Source organism: Lacerta agilis, chromosome 2, assembly GCF_009819535.1.
Source record: "Lacerta agilis isolate rLacAgi1 chromosome 2, rLacAgi1.pri, whole genome shotgun sequence".
NCBI classification, from domain to species: Eukaryota; Metazoa; Chordata; class Lepidosauria; order Squamata; family Lacertidae; genus Lacerta; species Lacerta agilis.
This window is the reverse complement of record NC_046313.1, coordinates 92,742,050-92,763,172: the sequence shown is the minus strand read 5'-3', so window position 1 is coordinate 92,763,172 and position 21,123 is coordinate 92,742,050. Positions and strand designations below refer to the sequence as shown.

The window sequence follows — 21,123 nt, the reverse complement described above, 5'->3', positions numbered from 1 at the left end:
AAAAGCACACTTGCCCATCGACTTGCTGCTGCTTTCACCCGTCTTAGTAAAGGGCAGGTGTGGGAATACGTTTTTGGGACTTCCCGCACTTTGCCGCTTCACAAAAACCTTCCGCGCAATGCACGGAAGAAAAGGAGATCCGGCTAGTAACTGCTGCCTGGATCCCTCCGCGCTTGCTAGAAAGCGCGCCAGGAAGCTTCTCAGTAACGGCCGAAAGCTGTTTCCCGCCCAGAAATAGATAAATGCAATGTTATGATTGGTTTATGCAAATGCTATGACGCTGTTCAGTTTATCAATAAATGGCCCCTGCTCTCTGTTAGCGACGACAGAAAGACGAGCACGCTCAGAAACACAGGAGAGAGAACAAGTAATGCAAGACAAGCACAGAGAGAAACGAAAAGAGAAACTAAGGAAAGAACGCGCACAGAGAGTAGTTGGGAGAGCACACCCCAACCATTGACTGCAGTCTCTTATTTCTTATTTTTATTTGGCCGCTTTCCTACTTTTGGCCGCACCTTTTGCTATTCTTTTCGCTGCCTATCCTTTCCTCTTCAGAACCTTCATAACAACCTTCAGAACTCGACAACTTCTCACGACCTTCAGTAAAACCTTCAGTAAAACCTCATAACCAGCGGTCCCATCATAACCAGTGGGAGCAGGCTCTCCAGGATTACTGGTTATCCCATAAGTTGGTTATCCCCACAGGCAGGCAGAGTCTGCCATATCCTTGCTTGCATTGAGGTAGTATCATTAAAAAGCTGCAAGACTAAGTCTTGGGGAGTGGACCCTCTCCTTCCCAGTCTGTACCCTTTCATTCAAACTGCTTACTGCTGCTATTGCTCTGGTACTTTTGAGGCTGGGATAGGACTGGTTGTCCAAAATGTGTTGAAGTATCAAGAGACACCACTGCTGTAAAACATCACATGTGGTTATATTTTTCAACCACATGATGAGCTTTGAAGAATTATGAACGATTCATGATTATGTGGCACACATATCTTTTTTCAATCTTCAGCTAACATTTGTTCATAGAAACACAGTAGAAAACAGGATAGTTGAGCCCAATCTACTTACAGCACAATCCTCTATGTACAGTGGTGCCCCGCTAGACGAATGCCTCGCTAGACGAAAAACTCGCTAGACGAAGGCATTTGTCTAGCGTAAGGCAGCCTCGCAAGACGAAAAAGTCTATGGGGCTGCCTCGCAAGACGAATTTTTTTTGTCTTTTTTTCCGTCTAGCGAAAACGCGGCTTGCATTGCCGCTTCGCTAGACGAAAAACCCACTAGACGAAAATTTTCGCAGGACGAATTATTTTCGTCTAGCGGGGCACCACTGTATTCAGAAGTATGACCCATTGTGTTCAATGGGGCTTAATCCCAGATAAGTGGATGAAGGACTGCAGCCTTAGAAAATGACAAATGGTGAATTTTAATGATGACTGATATGTATAATTTTTGTTTTCACTCCATGTAAGGCTTACATGCTGATCTACATTGCCTTGTCTATGATATTAGTGAGGTTTCCACAGGCATGAACAAAATCAGATGTTCATATAAACAGCAGACCACTAAATGTCATAGCTGCCAACAATTTGCAAATTAAAGAACAAAAACTAGATTTTCCTGCCTATGGAGAAAACTTCTTATTTTCGCTTGTGCTTTATGAATCCTTTAGCATACCTGCAATAGTACTCAAACACATCTCTAATAGTTTATGCCAAACAACTGTCTTTTCATTCATGGAATAGCATTCTGGGTAGAACAAAAACAGCTAGTTAACAAAACATTTGAAAGAATTAAAAGCATCCTCCTCTGTGAGCAAAGAGACATTGCTAATCACTGCTAAGCCTTCATAATCCAGTCTTCACACAAGTTAAAAGTAAAGAACTCTGTGTAAAGTAGCTTCAAAAGGTCTCTGCTAATCAGAGGAACCTGGTGAATAATTTGGGTGTGTGTGTATTTCATTCGGTATTTTTCTTCCCTATTGTGAAAGGAGTTCAAACGCACCATGCAATAGTGAATCCATGTGTCAATCCTCATGCCTGTCAATCAATGACAGCTATTCTGGATGACTTCAATAGGATTTACACTAAGGTAAGTGTGCAGGATTGCAGCCTTGGGAAAGTGATGTTTGGAAGCACCAATGGAAAGATTTGATTGTTACTGACCTTATTAGGAAAACATGCCAGTATATAATGCAAGTATCAGTGGCATCTGCTATTGCAGCACTCCATCAGAGTTTTAGTTTGTAGGCTTATTTCCCACCCTCACCCTGTCAGTGTTTGATTTGCACACAATCAGCTACAAAGGAAGGATGCATTTTATTATAATTCAGCGTACAGAGAGCCAGTGTGGTGTAGTGGTTAAGAACGGTAGGCTCGTAATCTGGGGAACCGGGTTCGCGTCTCCGCTCCTCCACATGCAGCTGCTGGGTGACCTTGGGCTAGTCACACTTATTTGAAGTCTCTCAGCCCCACTCATCTCACAGAGTGTTTGTTGTGGGGGAGGAAGGGAAAGGAGAATGTTAGCCGCTTTGAGACTCCTTCGGGAAGTGATAAAGCGGGATATCAAATCCAAACTCTTCTTCTTCTTCTTCTTCTTCCTAAACCTTTATAATAATATATATAGTTCTCTATGCAGATATTGCAGACGTGGGTGGCGCTGTGTGTTAAACCACAGAGGGGAAAAGAGAAGACCCAAACAATTACCGCCCAGTCAGCCTGACATCAATACCAGGAAAGATTCTAGAGCAGATCATTAAGCAAACGGTCTGTGAGCACCTAGAAAGGAACGCTGTGATCACTACAAGTCAGCATGGGTTTCTGAAAAATAAGTCATGTCAGACCAATCTGATCTCAATTTTTGACAGAATTACAAGCCTGGTAGATGAAGGGAACGCTGTGGATGTAGCCTATCTTGATTTCAGCAAGGCCTTTGACAAGGTGCCCCATGATATTCTCGTAAAGAAGCTGGTAAAATGGGGGCTAGACAATGCTCCCATTCAGTGGATTTGTAACTGACTGACTGACCGAACCCAAAGGGTACTCATTAACGGCTCCTCTTCATCCTGGAGAGAAGTGACTAGTGGGGTGCCACAGGGTTCTGTCTTGGGCCCAGTCTTATTCAACATCTTTATCAATGATTTGGATGATGGGCTTGAGGGCATCCTGATCAAGTTTGCAGATGACACCAAGTTGGGAGGGGTGGCTACTACCCCAGAGGACAGGATCACACTTCAAAATGACGTTAACAGATTAGAGAACTGGGCCAAAGCAAACAAGATGAATTTTAACAGGGAGAAATGTAAAGTACTACACTTGGGCAAAAAAAATGAAAGGCACAAATACAGGATGGGTGACACCTGGCTTGAGAGCAGTACATGTGAAAAGGATCTAGGAGTCTTGGTAGACCATAAACTTGACATGAGTCAACAGTGTGATGCAGCAGCTAAAAAAGCCAATGCAATTCTGGGCTGCATCAATAGGAGTATAGCATCTAGAACAAGGGAAGTAACAGTACCACTGTATTCCGCTCTGGTCAGACCTCACCTGGAATACTGTGTCCAGTTCTGAGCACCACAGTTCAAGAAGGATACTGACAAGCTGTAACGTGTTCAGAGGAGGGCAACCAAAATGGTCAAAGGCCTGGAAACAATGCCGTATGAGGAACGGCTTAGGGGGCTGGATATGTTTAGCCTGGAGAAGAGAAGGTTAAGGGGTGATATGACAGCCATGTTCAAATATATAAAAGGATGTCATATAGAGGAAGGAGAAAGGTTGTTTTCTGTTGCTCCAGAGAAGCGGACACGGAGCAATGGATTCAAACTACAAGAAAGAAGATTCCACCTAAACATTAGGAAGAACTTCCTGACAGTAAGAGCTGTTCAACAGTGGAATTTGCTGCCAAGGAATGTGGTGGAGTCTCCTTCTTTGGAGGTCTTTAAGCGGAGGCTTGACAGCCATCTGTCAGGAATGCTTTGATGGTGTTTCCTGCTTGGCAGGGGGTTGGACTGCATGGCCCTTGTGGCCTCTTCCAACTCTATGATTCTATGATTCTATGGACCTAACGGTCAGGGGTCCCTTTACCTTTTTATGCACATATATATCATAGGCAGGAAAATCCTATGGTTCTACAATGCTGGCAGCCTCTACAACACTGGCATATCATAGTTGTCATCCAATGCTTTACAAGCAGAAAAGTTTAGAGCACAATAGCGGCTACAGAAACAACAGTAGCAACACCAACAGGTTCTTGTAGCAACAGCCTCCTTTGTAAACCACTGCGACCCACCAACCACAAGTTGTTTGTTGATGATGCTTCCACATTGGCCATGTAAGAAAAGCAGTAATAATGCCCATACATTCTATGAGCTCATTCACCCCAGTACATACATGGCCATCCCTCAAAATGACAACAGACCAACTAGAAGGGACCACAGATCCTTTCTTAGTGTGGACTTATATAGCAAAAAACATCCATAATTTCTCCACGCATTGGTTTGAAGACCACAGCAACAAGATAAACACATATCCTGTAAACAACCACCAATTGGGCAAGCAGACAACCAGTCCCAGAAAGAGAATCAAGAAATGCCATTCCAATCAGAACAGGCAGAAGATACATGATGGGGCCTTTGAAATCTCCCAGTGATCTAGTCAATGGCAAACCATGTACCCCCTGGATGCCCTGGATGCAGGGCATCCAGGGGGTACATCCATATGGGCAGTTACTGAAGGGTCCCAATGTGTGAGTAACTGAAAAAGGTTGCTGGTGGAAACCCATCACTACACAGACATGACTACAATATTTTCTCCTGTTGGAACAGCATTGCGCTCCACCATCATAAAAGGGTATGAGAACAATCCTATCCCATCCAGTAAGTCCATGACCCTTAGGCAAAGGTTTTAAAAAATACTCAAAATAAACAAACAACTCCATAGCCACCAAATTTTGGGCAAGTTAGGAAACTCAGCTTGTTGAAAGTTGTGGTGGTAGCAAAGTACAACACACTATGGGCTCCTTCAGTGCAACCTTGTACATACTTACTGGTGACTAGGGAGTTAGCCCCATTGACAGCAGTGGAAGTCACCTCTGAGTAAGTACGCATAGAACTGTGGTCTAAGGGCTGTATCCAACTGCACCCCCCGAAAAAACCCACATCACCTGCAAAGGGTTAGGGGGTGATTTGGAACAGCTGGGGAGGTGGTGTTGGGTCTGCAGGGGTTTGTGAGACTATATGAACAACTGCCTTTCTCCCCTGGTCTGCTGAAGGGAGCATCTACTTGATTTAAGAGAGGGGCAGAACTGGATCTAACCATCTGTCCCTGTATTTCAAACCCTTACAATGATTTACATATTATTCAAAGACTCCCAGCTGAACATCTGAATTGCCTCCAATGGGAAGCACTGTACTGTAGGTGAAGGTATGTGAAAGCTTTGCCTGTGTTACCTGATCTTCTGTTTTACACATGAATACGTCAGCTGATACTGCAGCCACTGAGTGATGAACAAGCATGTATGTGAACAAGCCCTCATGACTGAAAAAGATGTGACTTGAAAAGAAAAGAAAAAATCACCCGAAGCCACCCATAACACACACACACACACACATCACTATTCAAGCAGGTTATGAATATTTTTAGTATTTCTTAAAACAGAGAATCCTAATGGCTTCAAAATGCACAAAGTAGTGCCACAGATGGTAATGCTCAAATTACATTTACAACGTGAAGCCTGAAAAAAAATTCTATTTTTGTACGTTTTAATTGACAAGAAATATTTGGTTTACCTGGGCCATGAAGCATGAAAATGAGCAAGTGTGAATCAAGTTTAAATTTAAAAGCAGTGTGAAATGAGCTATTCATGAGGGCTTCACAATTTACAGAGGGAATACTATTTTCTTTTACAGAAACAGAATTTTATGGTTTCTAGTACATATACGCTGCCTTACCAAGTGAAGCTATTCCGAATGGCGAATAGTCAAGCAGACCCAGCTGTCCACTGGATGGCTGAATAGACTACTGAAATGTTATGTTCACAGACAAAATTCATTTAACTTAGCTCAACCTGGAGCTTAAGCTCTGAAGCTGTCCCACATAGCTATTTGGGCAAAAGCAGCTTCAGGAGGGAGAAAATAGAGTGGAGTGGAGTGGCAGAGAAAGCAAGGGGTGCTTAATTCTTCCTCTACAGCTCTGCCTCCCCAACCACTGCTACTGCCCTAGGGTTCCTAAGTTGTATGTAAGGATCCATCAGTCTCAGATCCGCCCACAACTCATCTGTATTATAGGGCAATAACTAATGTTGACTATCTTATCTTATTGTACAGTATACACCAAATGTTTTGAATATACAATATAAATACTAGTTAGCTTCTCTTAAGCACTGCACAGATTCTTCAGTGTATGACTCTCAGGAACACAAATGATTTGAAACAACAAAACGTGATATAAAGTATTAAAAATACAGCAGCAGTAGACATTAAAACCCAACACAGCTATAGAACGCTAAAAAGCAATTATAAAACATGGCCTAGGTGCATTAAAGAAAAGTATTTACTTGGCACTGAAACAAGATCAACAATGGTGCTGCACAAGTTTCTCTTAGGATGGCATCCTAAGTGCAAGTTTCCATGATTGATAAAGCCCTCTCTCTCAAGTCACGACCTACCTAACTTCAGTTAGAGCAGAGACTCAGAGAAGCACCACTCATGATGAACAATGGGTTTTGGGAGACCTAGGCAGAAAAGGGGCCATTCAAGCAGGCAGGACCCAGAGTCATTTACGGCTTTATTGCTAATGACCAGCGTTTTAAATTGTCCGTGGAAACAGTCAGCAGCCAGTTTATGTACTGCTTGGATACATCCCATGTGGCTGGTCCCTGTTAGTAGCCTAGCAGCTGAATTGTATATTAACTGAAGTATCCAGTCTTCAAGGCAGCCCCACATACAATCCACCTGAGAATTTACCAGGGCATAGATGAAACTCTCAATAGCGGGAAGTGTGGTGGTGCTCACCTAACCTTTGAATGATACCAACCTTAATGCTCCCTTGCTCCTTCCAGTAATCTGCAACATGACTAACCAGAGGTCAAGGGAGCAACACAGCTCCCCACCCACCCACGAAGTCCACTACCGGTTATACTATAGCAGGTATGGGGAAACTGGGACCATCCATCAGCCCAAGTAAGTATGGCCAATGCTCAAGGACAAGGGGAGTTTTAGTCCAGCAACAAGTAGATGGCCACAGGTTCCCGACACCTGACCTGTAATTTCCATATGACGTGGAAAATGATATCATATAATTATTTAAGATCAAACTGAGCAAACCATTCTGCAATAGTATATTTGATGTAACTTTAAAGTACTCCTTCAGTTAACATAGCTTACATTCATGGGTGCTCTGTCATAGGTGTAACATATGCTGGGCAGTATCTTTAAATCAATCTTATTTTCATGAGAAAGATGATTGGAAAATGTATATTTTTAAAAAAAGGGAAGTGTGGGGGAGGGGAGAATATGCCTATGAAAATGTAGCATAGAAAAAAACCCTACAAACCCCTGCATTTTCACCTATTATCAGGAACTTCAAATATAATAAATACTGACAAGCTTTCTTTCACTTCTCTATTACCATCATATTTTCCTATAATGGTTTAAATTAAAGTTTTCACAGTTGTTTTTCTCTCTTTTTAAAGGGGAAATACATCCCCTTTAAATATTACTTAAATAGTACTTAAATATTTAAGTACATGGCTCCAAACATCTGAACACACCTTATACCTGCACAAATAAAAATACAAAATGAAAATTCTGATTGTAGCCTTGATAGTGTCAATATAGTACAAATAAGATAAAAGGGCACATTTTTTAAAAAAAAATCAACCTAATGGACTGTGTTTTTTACTGAAATAAAGTCAGAGGTCTTAAAAAAAGATAAGAGACAAAAACAGTATCTACCTTACTGTGATTTTTAATTTCTGTCATTGTGCTGCTTTTACATTTCCAAGTTCTCTGAGACAGAATCTCTCCTGAGAAGCAAAAGACATTTTACACACAATTTTCTATCTACTGAAAGAGGTATATTGTGCCCTTCAGTGAACATAAAATTGATATTATCATGTCTTAGTTTATATACCGCTACTTAACCTTCAGATTAAAAGTTATTAGATTTGAATGACTAAAAAGATATCATGTTACCTTTCATTCAACATCGAGTGATCAGAAAACTTGAGGGGTAAAGGCAAGTGCAGTAAGACTGCCAATTCCCCATCCACTTCCATGGACCTGCATTGCCCAAAGGCATGGAAGAGTCTGCTTTGCAAGCGCACAACTGGAAACAATGATGGAAGGAACAAATTCCTTTCTGTTGTCAAAGTGGGTAATGGTTCCCTCTCAAGTTATTCACTACCAGAAAAACAAACCCACCCATGAAAACCCAACAATAAAAATAGAGTCTAGAGCCAGTCCTGAGGAATGTATGGGGAGAGAAGATTCCTTCACATCACCAACAACCATTTCGGCTACGGTGAGTCATAAGGGATAGTTAGTGAGTGAAAAATGGTCCTCCAATCTATTATTGTGCCCCTAACAAGTTACTTATCTGCTCATAGAAGGGGTGAGTAGAAGGTGATTATTCCACCCCCTTCTCTCCCCTAAAGTTCAGGCAAAGCTAAGGAATGGGGTGGGCTGTGGGGGAAGGGAGAGATCATGGGAAATCAGAGAGAGGCACCTTTTCCGACCAGAAACTCTGACAGGAGAGTTCTTTCAAGGGGTAATGCCTAGGGTAGGAGATGGTGTGAAAGTCACCTTCCACCCACCTCCTTCAGTGGGCACATATTTGGATCCAGCCCTAAGTCTCTGACTGCCCTCACCTCCAACAAATCATCCCCAGTCTTAACCATTACTTTGCTGTGCCTTTGGCCTCATTTACTACATCAATAACATTATCTCCTCCCTACACAATTTGGCAGTGACTGGGTATGACAATATATCATGTATCTTGTGAATTACCTTCTTTATTCAAATATATACTGCAACTTCAAGACTTGAATGTCACTTCTGAAACATTCATGCACATAGAATCCAGATAGTACTCTTTTTTGGACAATCCACAGAATGTCCCTGAAATCTATGAATGGGACGGTGTTAAATATTTAACAATGCATTCAGTAGGACTTCTGACATGTGCAATGTGTACACACACACTTACTTCCAGCCTTAAAGTTACAGAAAAGTAAGTGTATGCCAGATCATTCATTATTACTTTAGGGGTGTGTCAATGAAACATCCTGCACACAACTTCATTTGTATTGTTCTGAACTAAACTAAACCGTGAGTACACATATTGAGGCAGATATTTAACTTAAGTTTTCAAAACAATGCGAATGACTCTTCATAACTACACCAAGCTGCAGTTCAAACACAAATCGATGAAAGAAACAGTTTCCTACATGAAGTGTTATTTCTCTGAGTAAACTTTCATCTTGTTCCTCCATCTACTGCTTGCATATGTAACTATTCTATGTTGTCATAAAAGCACTCGTCTCCTAACCATTTTATCAAGCCATGTGAACACTACCTAAAAATATATACTCCAGGGAAATGAAAAAAATTGCATTATACATAACTACCAATTTTGCCAGCTGACCACTAGCTTGCCAATAAATGCAAGCACACTTGCAAAATATCTGTGCACATGTGTCCACATAATGACCTTTTCCTCTTGCCATTCTTTCAAATAAATCAATCAACCAGCGTAGCTTAACCTCTCCACAAAACACGGGCTCCTAAGTGTTCAAAAGAATGTTGGATTGAGTTTGTCACCATTTAAATCTATGGCATCAAAACAGAAGAGTTTATCATTGAAAAGAAGTTTGTGTTTCTGCTGCTGAGCAACACAGTTTTCCAGGTCTTCCTATTATAATGCCTACTCCAATTTCTCCACCTCTCCTTTTTGAAACCATAACAATACTTAATGATCCAAATACCTGACTAGCTGTAAAACAACCATTTTAAATAACAGATGTTTCCCTAAAACTTTGCAAGAACTGAGAAAGGAAACTTGTCCAAATATTATGGCCAATGCTAGATATTTTTAAAGCAACTGAAAGCTGTGTGCATCCATACATGCAGAAAATTCCCAACCAGAATTCTACGCTTTGTTATTATCATGGTCATATTTTCTGTGGTCCAGCATGACCTAAAACAGCCAGCCATGCTGATATTTAATACATACTTCATAGGATGTGATGCTTCCCTCCAGCAATTTAATGCTCCCAGAACACTCCTAGGCATTTCATTTCCTTGTCAAAGCTTCTGTCCTGTTCTCCAGTGTCTAAGCTTCACATCTTTCTAAGAACAAGGAGCTCCCCTAGGCTACTCCAGTCTTCAACATGGGTAGCCTCACTCATGATTCAATTATCTACTGAAGGCTTCATTGGGATGTGTGGGTGACCAACATTATTGTTGCTACTGAGTTACTGTAGGCTGATTATTCTCAACATTTATAACAAAGGCAGATTCTGACATATTGTCCACCTTAGAGACCAACTAAGTTTGTTCTTGGTATGAGTTTTGTGTGCATGCACACTTCTTCAGATACACTGAAACAGAAGTCACCAAACCCTTATATATAGTGGGAGGGTGGGGTGGGTTTTTTCTCAGGAGGGTAGAAGAAGATGGGTGATTGACTCAATGGGTATGGTAAACCTGTTGACTGTTAACAACTGCAATTAGTCCTACAGGAAAAAGCAAGGGGTAGTATGCAGATGATTAGCATATGTAATGAGACAGGAATCCAGTATCTATATTAAGACCAGGACACTCCATAGTTCAGTTTAATAATTAGTTGTAATTCAGCAACATCTCTTTCAAGTCTTGTTTCTGTAGTGTAGTGGTTATCACGTTCGAGCTGGGTTTCTGTAGTGTAGTGGTTATCACATTCAAGCTGCTTTTCTGTAGTGCAGTGGTTATCACGTTCGCCTCACATGCGAAAGGTCCCCGGTTCGAAACCGGGCAGAAACAGCCTTACACGCAGATTCTGACATTACACATTCAAAATATGGTACACACACCAATAATGTGTGTTTAAATGTCATGTAGGAAGCATCTGTTTTCAAGCAAAGAACGACACTGACTCCAGAAAATGTAAATCTTTGCTAGAGGCAGGTATGCAGATCATCCTACCCAGATGGCATTTGCTTGCAAGAGTTGTGTTCACACATGGCTTTTCAAAAGTAACGCCTGAAGCTGAACAGATCCTCTCCCTTCTCAACCACATAGATTTCAGATTTAATCTCCTCCCTCTTACTCTCTCACATTATTCAGAAACATCCAATTTTACTTTTCTGTTCATTCTTTCCTTTAGATCTATTTTTAAGCATTTGCTCTTAATGCAAGGTATTTTTTAAAACAGATATCTGTAATGGGGTAAAACATTTGCAATGCCCCAAGTTTTCCCTATGATCAAGGTGACATGGTCAGCTACTCTACAGCTAAGGACTCTCCCTTTCTTTATCCCAGGTTTTCAGCATGATAGACACAAGTGAAGTAGGGATGAACTGAGATAAGCTCCTCTTCATAGAGAAGTACACATCTCTCATTCTTTTTTGTTCACAGCAAATATACATGCCCCCACATGTGCAAGGAACACTGGAATGCAGAGCTTTCCCATTAATAACTTCTACATATGTGCTTAAAAGTTTGTCATTGTTCATGTTAAATATCATCTTATGACACAAGACAGAGTACCCACCAAACCTTTCCTTTATGTGCTTTGTACATATACCCCCCCCAAATTTCAGTGAAGAGCTATGAATAGCATATATCTTATTTATTTAATTTTTTAAGTTCATTTTTGTTTTACAGCTTTATACCTTGCAAATGAACCTATTTAATTGGGATATCGTTTATGTAGGTCGTATTTCCTTACTTTGCACAACATAATAACCAAATTGTACCTGTCGCTGTCTCAACATAGTTTGTTAATTCTGACATCCCACTGAAGTATAGCTAAAGAGCGTTAAAGTATACTTTGGTGTGATGTCTGAATTCACAAACCACTGTTATGGCTGTACTTTGAAAGCTGCAGCACTACAGAAATGGGAATGTAGAGCAGCTGAACATGAAAGCAGACAAGAAGTTCAAGCCATGGTTTGGGTTCTGGCACTGTGTCTAAATTAAGCCAGCCTGTCTTGCCTGAAATCTGGATGGCACAGTTTATTAGGATGTCCTTATTTCTGAAATTCAGAATCTTTTCAAGTGTACTGACATAAAACATACAAATACATGCCCTCTCTGTGCAAAAATGTGCTTCCTAGGTTGCATGGAAAAATAGGTATACTGTACTTCTGAAATTTAGTCTTTCATTTTTTCCTTAGCAGAATATGGTACTAGCCTTAGGACATGGCTCTCTCATTTAGCTTACCCACACAGGTGCAATACTAATCCCATTCAAGAAAATTAAAGCCACAGCAACAAGTTGCTATAAAAGCATTATGTTTAGTTGCTGTTCACGGCTGCGTGTTCACCCAGCCATTGTCATTGGTATGTGCCAATCCAGGGAGGGAGGGTGGATTGACATCAGTTCACTGGATAAAATTCTAAAAAAACCTGAAAGCTGGTTCTTATGCAGCCATACATCCCTCAGGAATCATTGCAGGTAGCCTACAAAGAAGAACAAGGTACTTGACAGAGAACTAAATCAGAAGTACCCTTCACTGATACTTCAGACAATGCAATAGAGTTGTCAAAAAGAAGAGGAGAAATGAAGAATTTACATTGCAATGCTGTCAGGAAACAGCAGTTCTACTTAACAGCCATTCAGATTTATTGAATGAGCATTTTATAGCAAGCATTCTGTTAAGTGACCCGAGAGCATATGTTGTATAGGGAGAAACAACTAAACAGTATGCTGCATGCTTGCCGTAGCTGTTTGAAAACAACTTTTTTTTTTCCTTTTTCAGCATTAACAGTACCTAGAAACAGTATCTGGAAACCACAGCCAGGAAATACACTGTGATAGTTTTTGAGGATTGTTTGGATAGTATGCTCATTTATAAACAAACAAACAAAATACACATGCACACATGTTTAGTATGAATGTTATTAAACTAGCAAGTTGTTTGCTTCATAAAAGAAAATGCTATGACAAAAGAAAAAGGGAAGTGTATGGAGACCTATGCACAAGACTATAAACCAAAGGTAACTTTATATGAGCCAAACGCAAAACAGAGAGTTATAACTAGCTATGAACTAAATACTCATTCCTTTAAATTCATCTCCTTGAAAGGCATTCCTGCCTCTCCTTGAGCATTAAGGTGGGTTGCTGCTGAGTGACGTTATACAATGCATGCATGATTACTGTATTACTTCACTCAGCACTGACCCCTCTGGTTCATTATGGTGTGGTCTTGATTATTGGTAGGTTAGAAGGTGTTAGCCATAATGTTGATGAATATTTGGTGAAAAGAGAAATGGCAAAGATATGTAATACAGTTTTTGAATCTGAGTTGCCAGATACTCCATTATAATATATTATCATGCTTCTGCGGAAGTTATAAGATGGCTTTTTGTTATTTCAATGTATTAACTTATTTCATTTGTTGCTGTGTATTTTTTTTTTAAAAAAAAAAATATTGGTAGCTAGTCTGTGATTTTGTATGAAGAGCAATATAGAAATTTGTACCAGCAAAAACAGATTGGAAATAAGCAAAAAAGGTTTAGAAAAATGCAGATACACTAACAATGGAATTAGCTCATTTTGCTATGAAGTCTCTTGGAGAAGAAGGCTTTTGTGTTCAGTGTAGTTCCAACATATTTTACTGTTCTTATTCTCTTTCACTGTCCTATATTAATCAAAGCTGTAACCCCTGTTGTCTTTGCACTACGATTCAGAATGTGCCCCTGGCGAAGAATGAGGGAAAAGTCAACAGGAATTAAGTTTCAGTGCAACTGTTTACTCAACTGTGGCCTGCACTTATTGAAATTTTATCCATGGTTTTGTATGACTACTGCAGTAATGAATTCAGCATGGCTGTGATTTTCTCACTGATTGTATTCTCACTTCAAATAAGAGACCCATAGTAAGAAAACGGCTGAAATAACTGTCTATTGCATTTAACATCATGTGACTCTCAAAACAGCTAAACTGTAGTGGAATTATGTTGTGTGCGTTTTTTCCAAGGGGAAAAAAATAGCAACGTTGGCTGACTGCAATGTGTTTTCAACTCCTGTTTTCTACTGTACAACTACCTGCTGACAAGACCATCATGTGCTCTAAAGAGTATTTACAAAGCTGCCAAATAACTTAAAATACTTCCAAGAATACATTCAGCATTACAGGAGACCAAGGTTGTAGTCACACACAGAACCCTCAGAAGCCCACCCCTTCTTCCTTTTAATGATCCACATTATGAAAGCTTGTTTTAAAATGTACACTTATGATTCATTTCCCCCAATTCCAATCTTACAGATACATACAACATGACTTTCCTATTTAAATGTATTTTTAAATCTTTTATTGATAGATGTGTTGCTAATTTGATCATAATGGGAAAAATTCAACATTGCTCTAATGGACTTCCCTCACACAACAGGACTTCCCCTTTCTCTCTTTCCCCAATATATCCCTTCCAGAGCAGATTCTGGGAGCATATGGGGGTCTGTAGGGAAGGAAGAAGAAAAACCAGAAATCCCATCGTGTAAGGAGACGTCCATTCCCAGTTGCATATGGACACCACCGGATTTCATCCAACCTTGTTTCGTTGTATAAGTGCATATTCACAAATTTTGTACTAAACATTATTTTGTGCAGTCATCAATGGATGACAGAGGATGACAGATTCAAGCTATGAATTCTTGATCTTTCTGACAAGAGTATCGAAAAAGTAATTCCAACTGGATAAATGAAACATCCATTTTACATTTGCCCCTACAGGACACAAACCACAGATAAAAACCTAGTTTCTGTAAGTTTCTTATTTTGCTGGAAAATGCCACCATCTTTTTACATAGTCAGGTCTTCTCCCCCTGCTCCCTCCAGGTAGTGAAATCTGAATATGTACCTGCTGCTGTTGAAGATGGGCTAGGTCTGCTGCACCAATTTCCACTGAAGGTGTCTCTCCGTTTGATCTCGCTTCCCGTAGGCTGCACTCTAGTATATGGCTACCAGCGCTTGCCCCATTCTGAATGGCTGAACCGTTACTTTTTGTCTCAGTCCCAGATTCTTGCATCATGACTCAAAAACCTGAAATAATTCAATGGAGGAAGAAAGGGAGAATAAAGCAGCTGTTGAAACACTTGTATGTTAAGGTATATCTTGTTTTAAAGCTTGCTGCAGCTGTAAACATTTGACCTTTCCCTTTGTACAATTTGTGCTTTCATTAATGGTTCAAGCCACCAGTTTATGTTTATTTGTTGGTATACCTAAATCATCAGTAAATTCTTTTTCTAAACATAGCAGCATTTACTCAACAGCTTTTTTCCTCTCTCTCAAATATATCTGCAGACATAGATATGCAAGCTCTAGAATTCGATTTCTTTAATTGCATCTTAACACTTCACTTAAAACCTATAATACATTCTATGTGGTACATTATGATATATATATATATATATATATATATATATATATATGCAACAGGATGCTTGCCGGCTTGCTGTAGGAGGATGTTGTGGGTGACAGACTTGAAAAAGAACACATACATACTCAGATACAAAGCATCACCTATCATCCACACCTTAGGCCTAGGGCATTGCCCCCACCCTAGGGGCTGTCCTTTGGAACGAGCCCTAGTGAAGGTCATCCTCTTAATCAGCCGTGAAAAGGAGACTTGATTATGAGAAGGCACTAGTGAATTCGAACATTTAAATGTGAATAGTGTGGGCAAATAAAACTAGTACCCAAGTTGTATTACTTGAGAAACAACTGATTAAGGGCTTTGTCCAACAGCACTAACTCCTGATTGAAAATAAAGGCAGAAAAAGCTTCCTAAGCACACACACCCCTTTTTTAAACATTATACTGGCGGCATGGGAACTGATGCAGTGGAGTTCCTTCCCATGCAGCCTGAGTAACTTGATAAACTCTGGACCACAAGGAATAACACCTCCTTATACCTTGCTGACAAAGGTCTGTATAGTTAAAGCTATGGTTTTCCCAGTAGTGATGTATGGAAGTGAGAGCCAGACCATAAAGAAGGCTGATAGCCAAAGAATTGATGCTTTTGAATTATGGTGCTGGAGGAGACTCTTGAGAGTTCCATGGACTGCAAGAAGATCAAACCTATCCATTCTTAAGGAAATCAGCGCTGAGTGCTCACTGGAAGGACAGATCCTGAAGCTGAGGCTCCAATACTTTGGCCACCTCATGAGAAGAGAAGACTCCCTGGAAAAGACCCTGATGTTGGGAAAGATGGAGGACACAAGGAGAAGGGGACGGCAGAGGACGAGTTGGTTGGACAGTGTTCTTGAAGCTACTAACATGAGTTTGACCAAACTGCGGGAGGCAGCGAAAGACAGGAGTGCCTGGCGTGCTCTGGTCCATGGGGTGACAAAGAGTCGGACATGACTAAACGATTAAACAACAACAAATACCAGCACTGCACTAGGTTCTGAAATGGGAGAGAACCACATTTGTGGCCCCTCTCATATGGCCACATTACTCCTGGAGCATGGAAGGGAACCATGCTGTACTAGTCCTCTCTTTACCAACAAAAGGGGCCTTGGCAGAAGCAGCCTAGCCCAATCACTGAGAGATCAATGGTGTCATTTTTGTGTTTGAAGGGAATTTCTGCTGGTTTCTTCCTCTCAAAGTCATTTATTTGGGGTTCTCCGGCTACGCAAAGCCACAAAACAGCATGAAGGCGCATCAGAAAGCTATGGCACATTCAACTGGGCTAATAACAACTCTATGGAGAGAAGGCATACTTTTTATGAGTTCATTAAACAGCTTCTGAGGGATGCAAGAAGGGGAAATCCGCTCTTAACTGAAGGGGAAAGGGAGAAAATTAGGAATAACTGTTGTTCAATGAAGGCATCTCAGTGTAATTATGATCTAGAACAAAAAGTAGAAGTGATTCAAATAGGATAGAACAGCTGCTAAAAAATCTGTCTGATCAATGTATGAAACTATTGCACTTTTACAAGCTTTGTAAATTGAATCATTTGTGGAGCTCTAAAACACTAGCCTTTCCCCAGCTTTTAAAACAGAGGCAAAATATTTTGAGGGTGGAGTGGGGACAGAGCCGTCTTAAGGGGATCTGCCGCCCTGGCGCGGCTATCCCTCCGGCGCCCCCGCCATGCCGCCTCTCCGCCGCCTCCCTCCCGCGCTTGCCTCCCCTTGGGAGGGGGGTGGGCGAGCGGGGGGTGAGGGGCGTGGCGCTGGAGCGGCGCGGGGCTCTGCGCGCCCTTCCAGCGCTTCCGGGATGGGAGGCGAGGGCGGCCGGCTCGCGCTCCGCGCGCAGCTGGACAGCGCGGCGCTGCTGGGCAGCTCGCGCTGCATTGGGCAGGCGGCCGGCTGCGCACGGGAGCGCGAGCCGGCCGCCCTCGCCTCCCAGAGCCCCAGCTGGAGTACTGGAAGGTCGCGCAAAGCCCCGCGCCGCTCCAGCGCTCCAGCTGGGGCTCTGGGAGGCGAGGGCGGGCGGCTTACAGCCCGCCCGCCGGCGCGCGAGTGCCCGCCTGCCCGTGGGGGCGGGGGCGGGTTGGGGAGGAGGAGCCCGGTATGCCGGCGGGCTCGCGGGGGCGCCCCTGGGGCGCCCAGCGCCCTGGCGCACCGCGCCACCGGCTTCTATGGATGAGACGGCTCTGGGTGGGGAGATCAAACCTGGTAGAATGTATTTCTTTTAAATTGCCACACATCTTAAAGTTAAGGTCCCTCTGATGGTCTGGTTCTTGGACTCCTTTGGCTTCTTTTCCTACACCTAAAGCACCTTTGTCCATACAGAGCAATTCTCCCTCTGATCCCTGGTTATTTGTGTAGTTCCTTGAATCTCATTATTCCACCCTTCATCATTTTTAGTTGTTTTGTTAATATTGATTTATAGATTTTAATTGTTTTTCTGATGATTTGTCAATTATTCTGTATGATTCTTTGTTTGTGATGTTCTATTACGTTATTGATATTTATTGTTTGCAAGTCACCTTGTGATTCATTTGAATGAAAAGTGACATCAAAATTTAATACATCAAATCAATCAATCAATCAATCAATCAATCACTTATACAGTGTTACTGATCAGGATGAATATGATGAACTCATCACTGGCTCAGAGAAATTGAGGACAGCGACGGGTGGTTGAGCCTCTGGTTTTAAACATTAAAACCTTTGATAGGGAAATAGAGGAATATTAAAATTCTTTAAAATGATGATAAAGAAAGACATTTTGGATAGCATATAAGATAGCAAGGATAGTGAGTAGATTGATATTGTTCTTGATTAAGTTGCTTTTGTTTGTGCATTTCAGCCATGAGCACATTGGCTGCCAAAGAAAGGTAAGAAAATATGGTCACTGTTAAGACTACTTCCCAGAGAACCACCCAATTTACACTTCTCACATGGTTATCGCTTTTGAAATCTCGGTGTAATTTCATGAACATTAATGCTCTCTCTCCAAGTCTGCTAAATATTCTTATTATCAAACATGCAAAAGCCAGGCTGTCCATACAGATACAGGCAGTCTATCTGAGCAACAGCACTGGTGTAAAATTTTTGTCAAAACAAAGCCCTTGACTTCTTACATTTGTGAAAGATTTCAAGCTAACAAATAAAATCAGTCTTTATTTCAGGGTAGTTAATTAAGGTTGACCAAGTCAGGCAGAAGTAAATTAACTTAGGTGATCAATTATTTATATGAAGCAGAATAAATGCCCTTAAAGAACTTGGCCCAGTCGTTTAAGGATGTGTAAATTAAACTAAACAGATTTATGTAATATATTTCTATTTTGGCCACTGCTAAAAACGGTTTAAAGCAAGTGATTAAATGGCAAGACCTAGTCACAGAGCCTCAGCCTGTGGTAAGCAAACAGTGAGGCAAAACAACATCTAACCATTTTCTCCAATGAGATAAAACTTGTTGGTGAACATATTAGCAGTCTAGCTTCTGTTTTAAAAATATGTATCACATTTTGTTAAACATGTAATGTGTACACAGCTTCAACAATCGCCATCTATGTGTTTTGTTTTGTTTTGTTTTTTTGTCAGGAATACCACTCTGTGCTTAGCTGGTACAAGTTGTAGAGACAACTAGAGGTGCATGGCCTGGCCAAAGCTAGTTCATGAAGGATTGCTAGCAGGCCCACCATGTCTCTATAGTGGCTCTGAGGAGCCTTGTAACAATCACCAACCTCCTCACTCAGGGGTCTGCAACCTTTAAGACACAAAGAGCCACTTGGACCCGTTTCCAAAGGGAAAAACAACAACTGGGAGCCGCAAAACCATTGCGACATTTAAAACAAATATAACGCTGCATATATTGTTTCTTACCTTAATGCAATAATAATAAATAACGTATAGGAGCCAATGCAAAGTATAATTAGTAAAAACAACAAGAATAAGTTATTACTTTTTTGCATTGACTCAGGGGCGTACCCAGGATCAAAACTAGGGGGGGGGGCAAGCCATGGTCGTTCAGGTTGTGACATTTCAGCACAGAAAGGCGAATGAAACCAAAATTTTTGGGAAATTATATATAATTATAGCAGTGCTTTATTACAGTAGTTATTACAATTATTTGCTTGGTTTTTTAAAATTTTTATTCTAGTTACATGTCTTATACCAGGGGTGGCCAACTCCCAAGAAACTGTGATCTACTTTCAGCAGTGATCTACCCCCGTTTTTTGGGGTTCAGCTCAAAGTTGTTTTTTGGGGGGTGTGGTGGGTGGGAGAGAGGGCTTCCCCCTCTAAGATAGGTTGGCAAGCGAACTAATAAAGAAAGAAAAAGGGGGGGTGGGAATGGAAAAGTGGGGTGGAAAAAATATAAATTGGGGGTGGTGTGGTGTGGGGAGAATATCTATTCAAAATATGTAGTAGTTTAAAAAATAAAAATAAAGGGGGAAAATCTTTTTCTTTTTCCTTTTTTTGAAAACAAAAACAAAAGGGGAAGAGAAAAGAAAAAGGGGGGATAGAGGGAGAAAAGGGTAATAATAAAAATTCAAATAGAGTGGCTGCAGCAGCTGTGGGGGGTGTTTGTTTGTTTTTCGTTTGTTTGTTTGTTTTAAAAATGGGATTAAAAAAGGAGGGGAGGAAGAAAAAGAGAGGGGGGTGGGAGAGCAAGGCAAAAAGCCAAAAAGCAAAAAACAGGTTTTTTTTGGGGGGGGGAATCACGCCAGGCACTGCAGCGCGCCGGCCTCGGGGCTCCGGGCCCCCGAGCCGCCCTTGGGGCCGTCTTGAGCATGTACACCGCCCGCAGCGAGCGCTGGCGAAGCACCGGTTGGCGGAGGTTTCAGAAGCAGCCTGGACGTTTTCGCCGCCGCCGCCCCAAAGCAGCTCTACTTCATCCTGTCGGAGACCATCACCGCCCTCCCGTCACGGCGACGCCTGGCCCGCCTGCTCCGCCCTCCGCGCGGCCGCTTTGAAAAGGATTCCGCCCGACAGGGGCCGCTCAGAACAGGGGCCGCTACAATCGCCGCCACCACCTCCCGCCGCCTTTATTATCCCGACTCTTTTCTCTCTCTCTCTCTTGATAACTCGCAAAGCCCAGCTCCTTCTTCTCCCCGCCCTAACGCCACCCTCATTGGCATGTTCCCCTCAAACAGGAACAGGCATCCCGGCGGCTCATTGGCCGGACGAAGCATCGCTCTCCCGTGCCCGCCTCCCGCCTTCATCCTCAGTGGCTACCTCACCGGTAAGGCCCCGGCTCCGAGCCTATGCGCCACGGCGGGCGATCTGTCCTGCCAATCGGCACGCCGAGGTGGTAAAAGCTCAGCCCTCCCCACACGCTTATTGGTGTGAAGAAGTCGCTTCCTCTCTCTGGGAGTGGTCAAGGTGGACATCAATCTTGGGTCTGTCCTCGGGAACCCCGAGAGGGCTGAGAAAGACTGCCCAGCTGTTCAACGTTGATACGGATTATTCATGGTTTTTTTGGCCCTTTTTTTGCCGATAACCATTTAATTATTATTGAAAGGGCATT

General features: G+C 41.9%; 1 protein-coding gene and 1 non-coding gene across 11 annotated transcripts in view; one reads left to right on the top strand and one right to left on the bottom strand.

Moving 5' to 3' along the window:
* The window catches only part of FOXP1 (forkhead box P1), a 533,089-nt gene that overhangs the window by 213,837 nt on the left and 298,129 nt on the right, over positions 1-21,123 (bottom strand). For 9 of the 10 annotated variants that reach the window (XM_033141225.1, XM_033141233.1, XM_033141229.1 and 6 more), the window contains one exon: positions 15,061-15,242. In XM_033141225.1, coding sequence (XP_032997116.1) covers positions 15,061-15,231 — 171 coding nt within the window. In that variant the 5' untranslated portion in view covers positions 15,232-15,242. Of the gene's footprint in view, positions 1-15,060; positions 15,243-21,123 lie in introns of those variants that run through there. The other variant, XM_033141230.1, reaches the window with a different exon arrangement.
* Positions 10,948-11,020, top strand: TRNAV-CAC. The gene has a single exon. It is a non-coding gene; the product is annotated as a tRNA-Val (tRNA).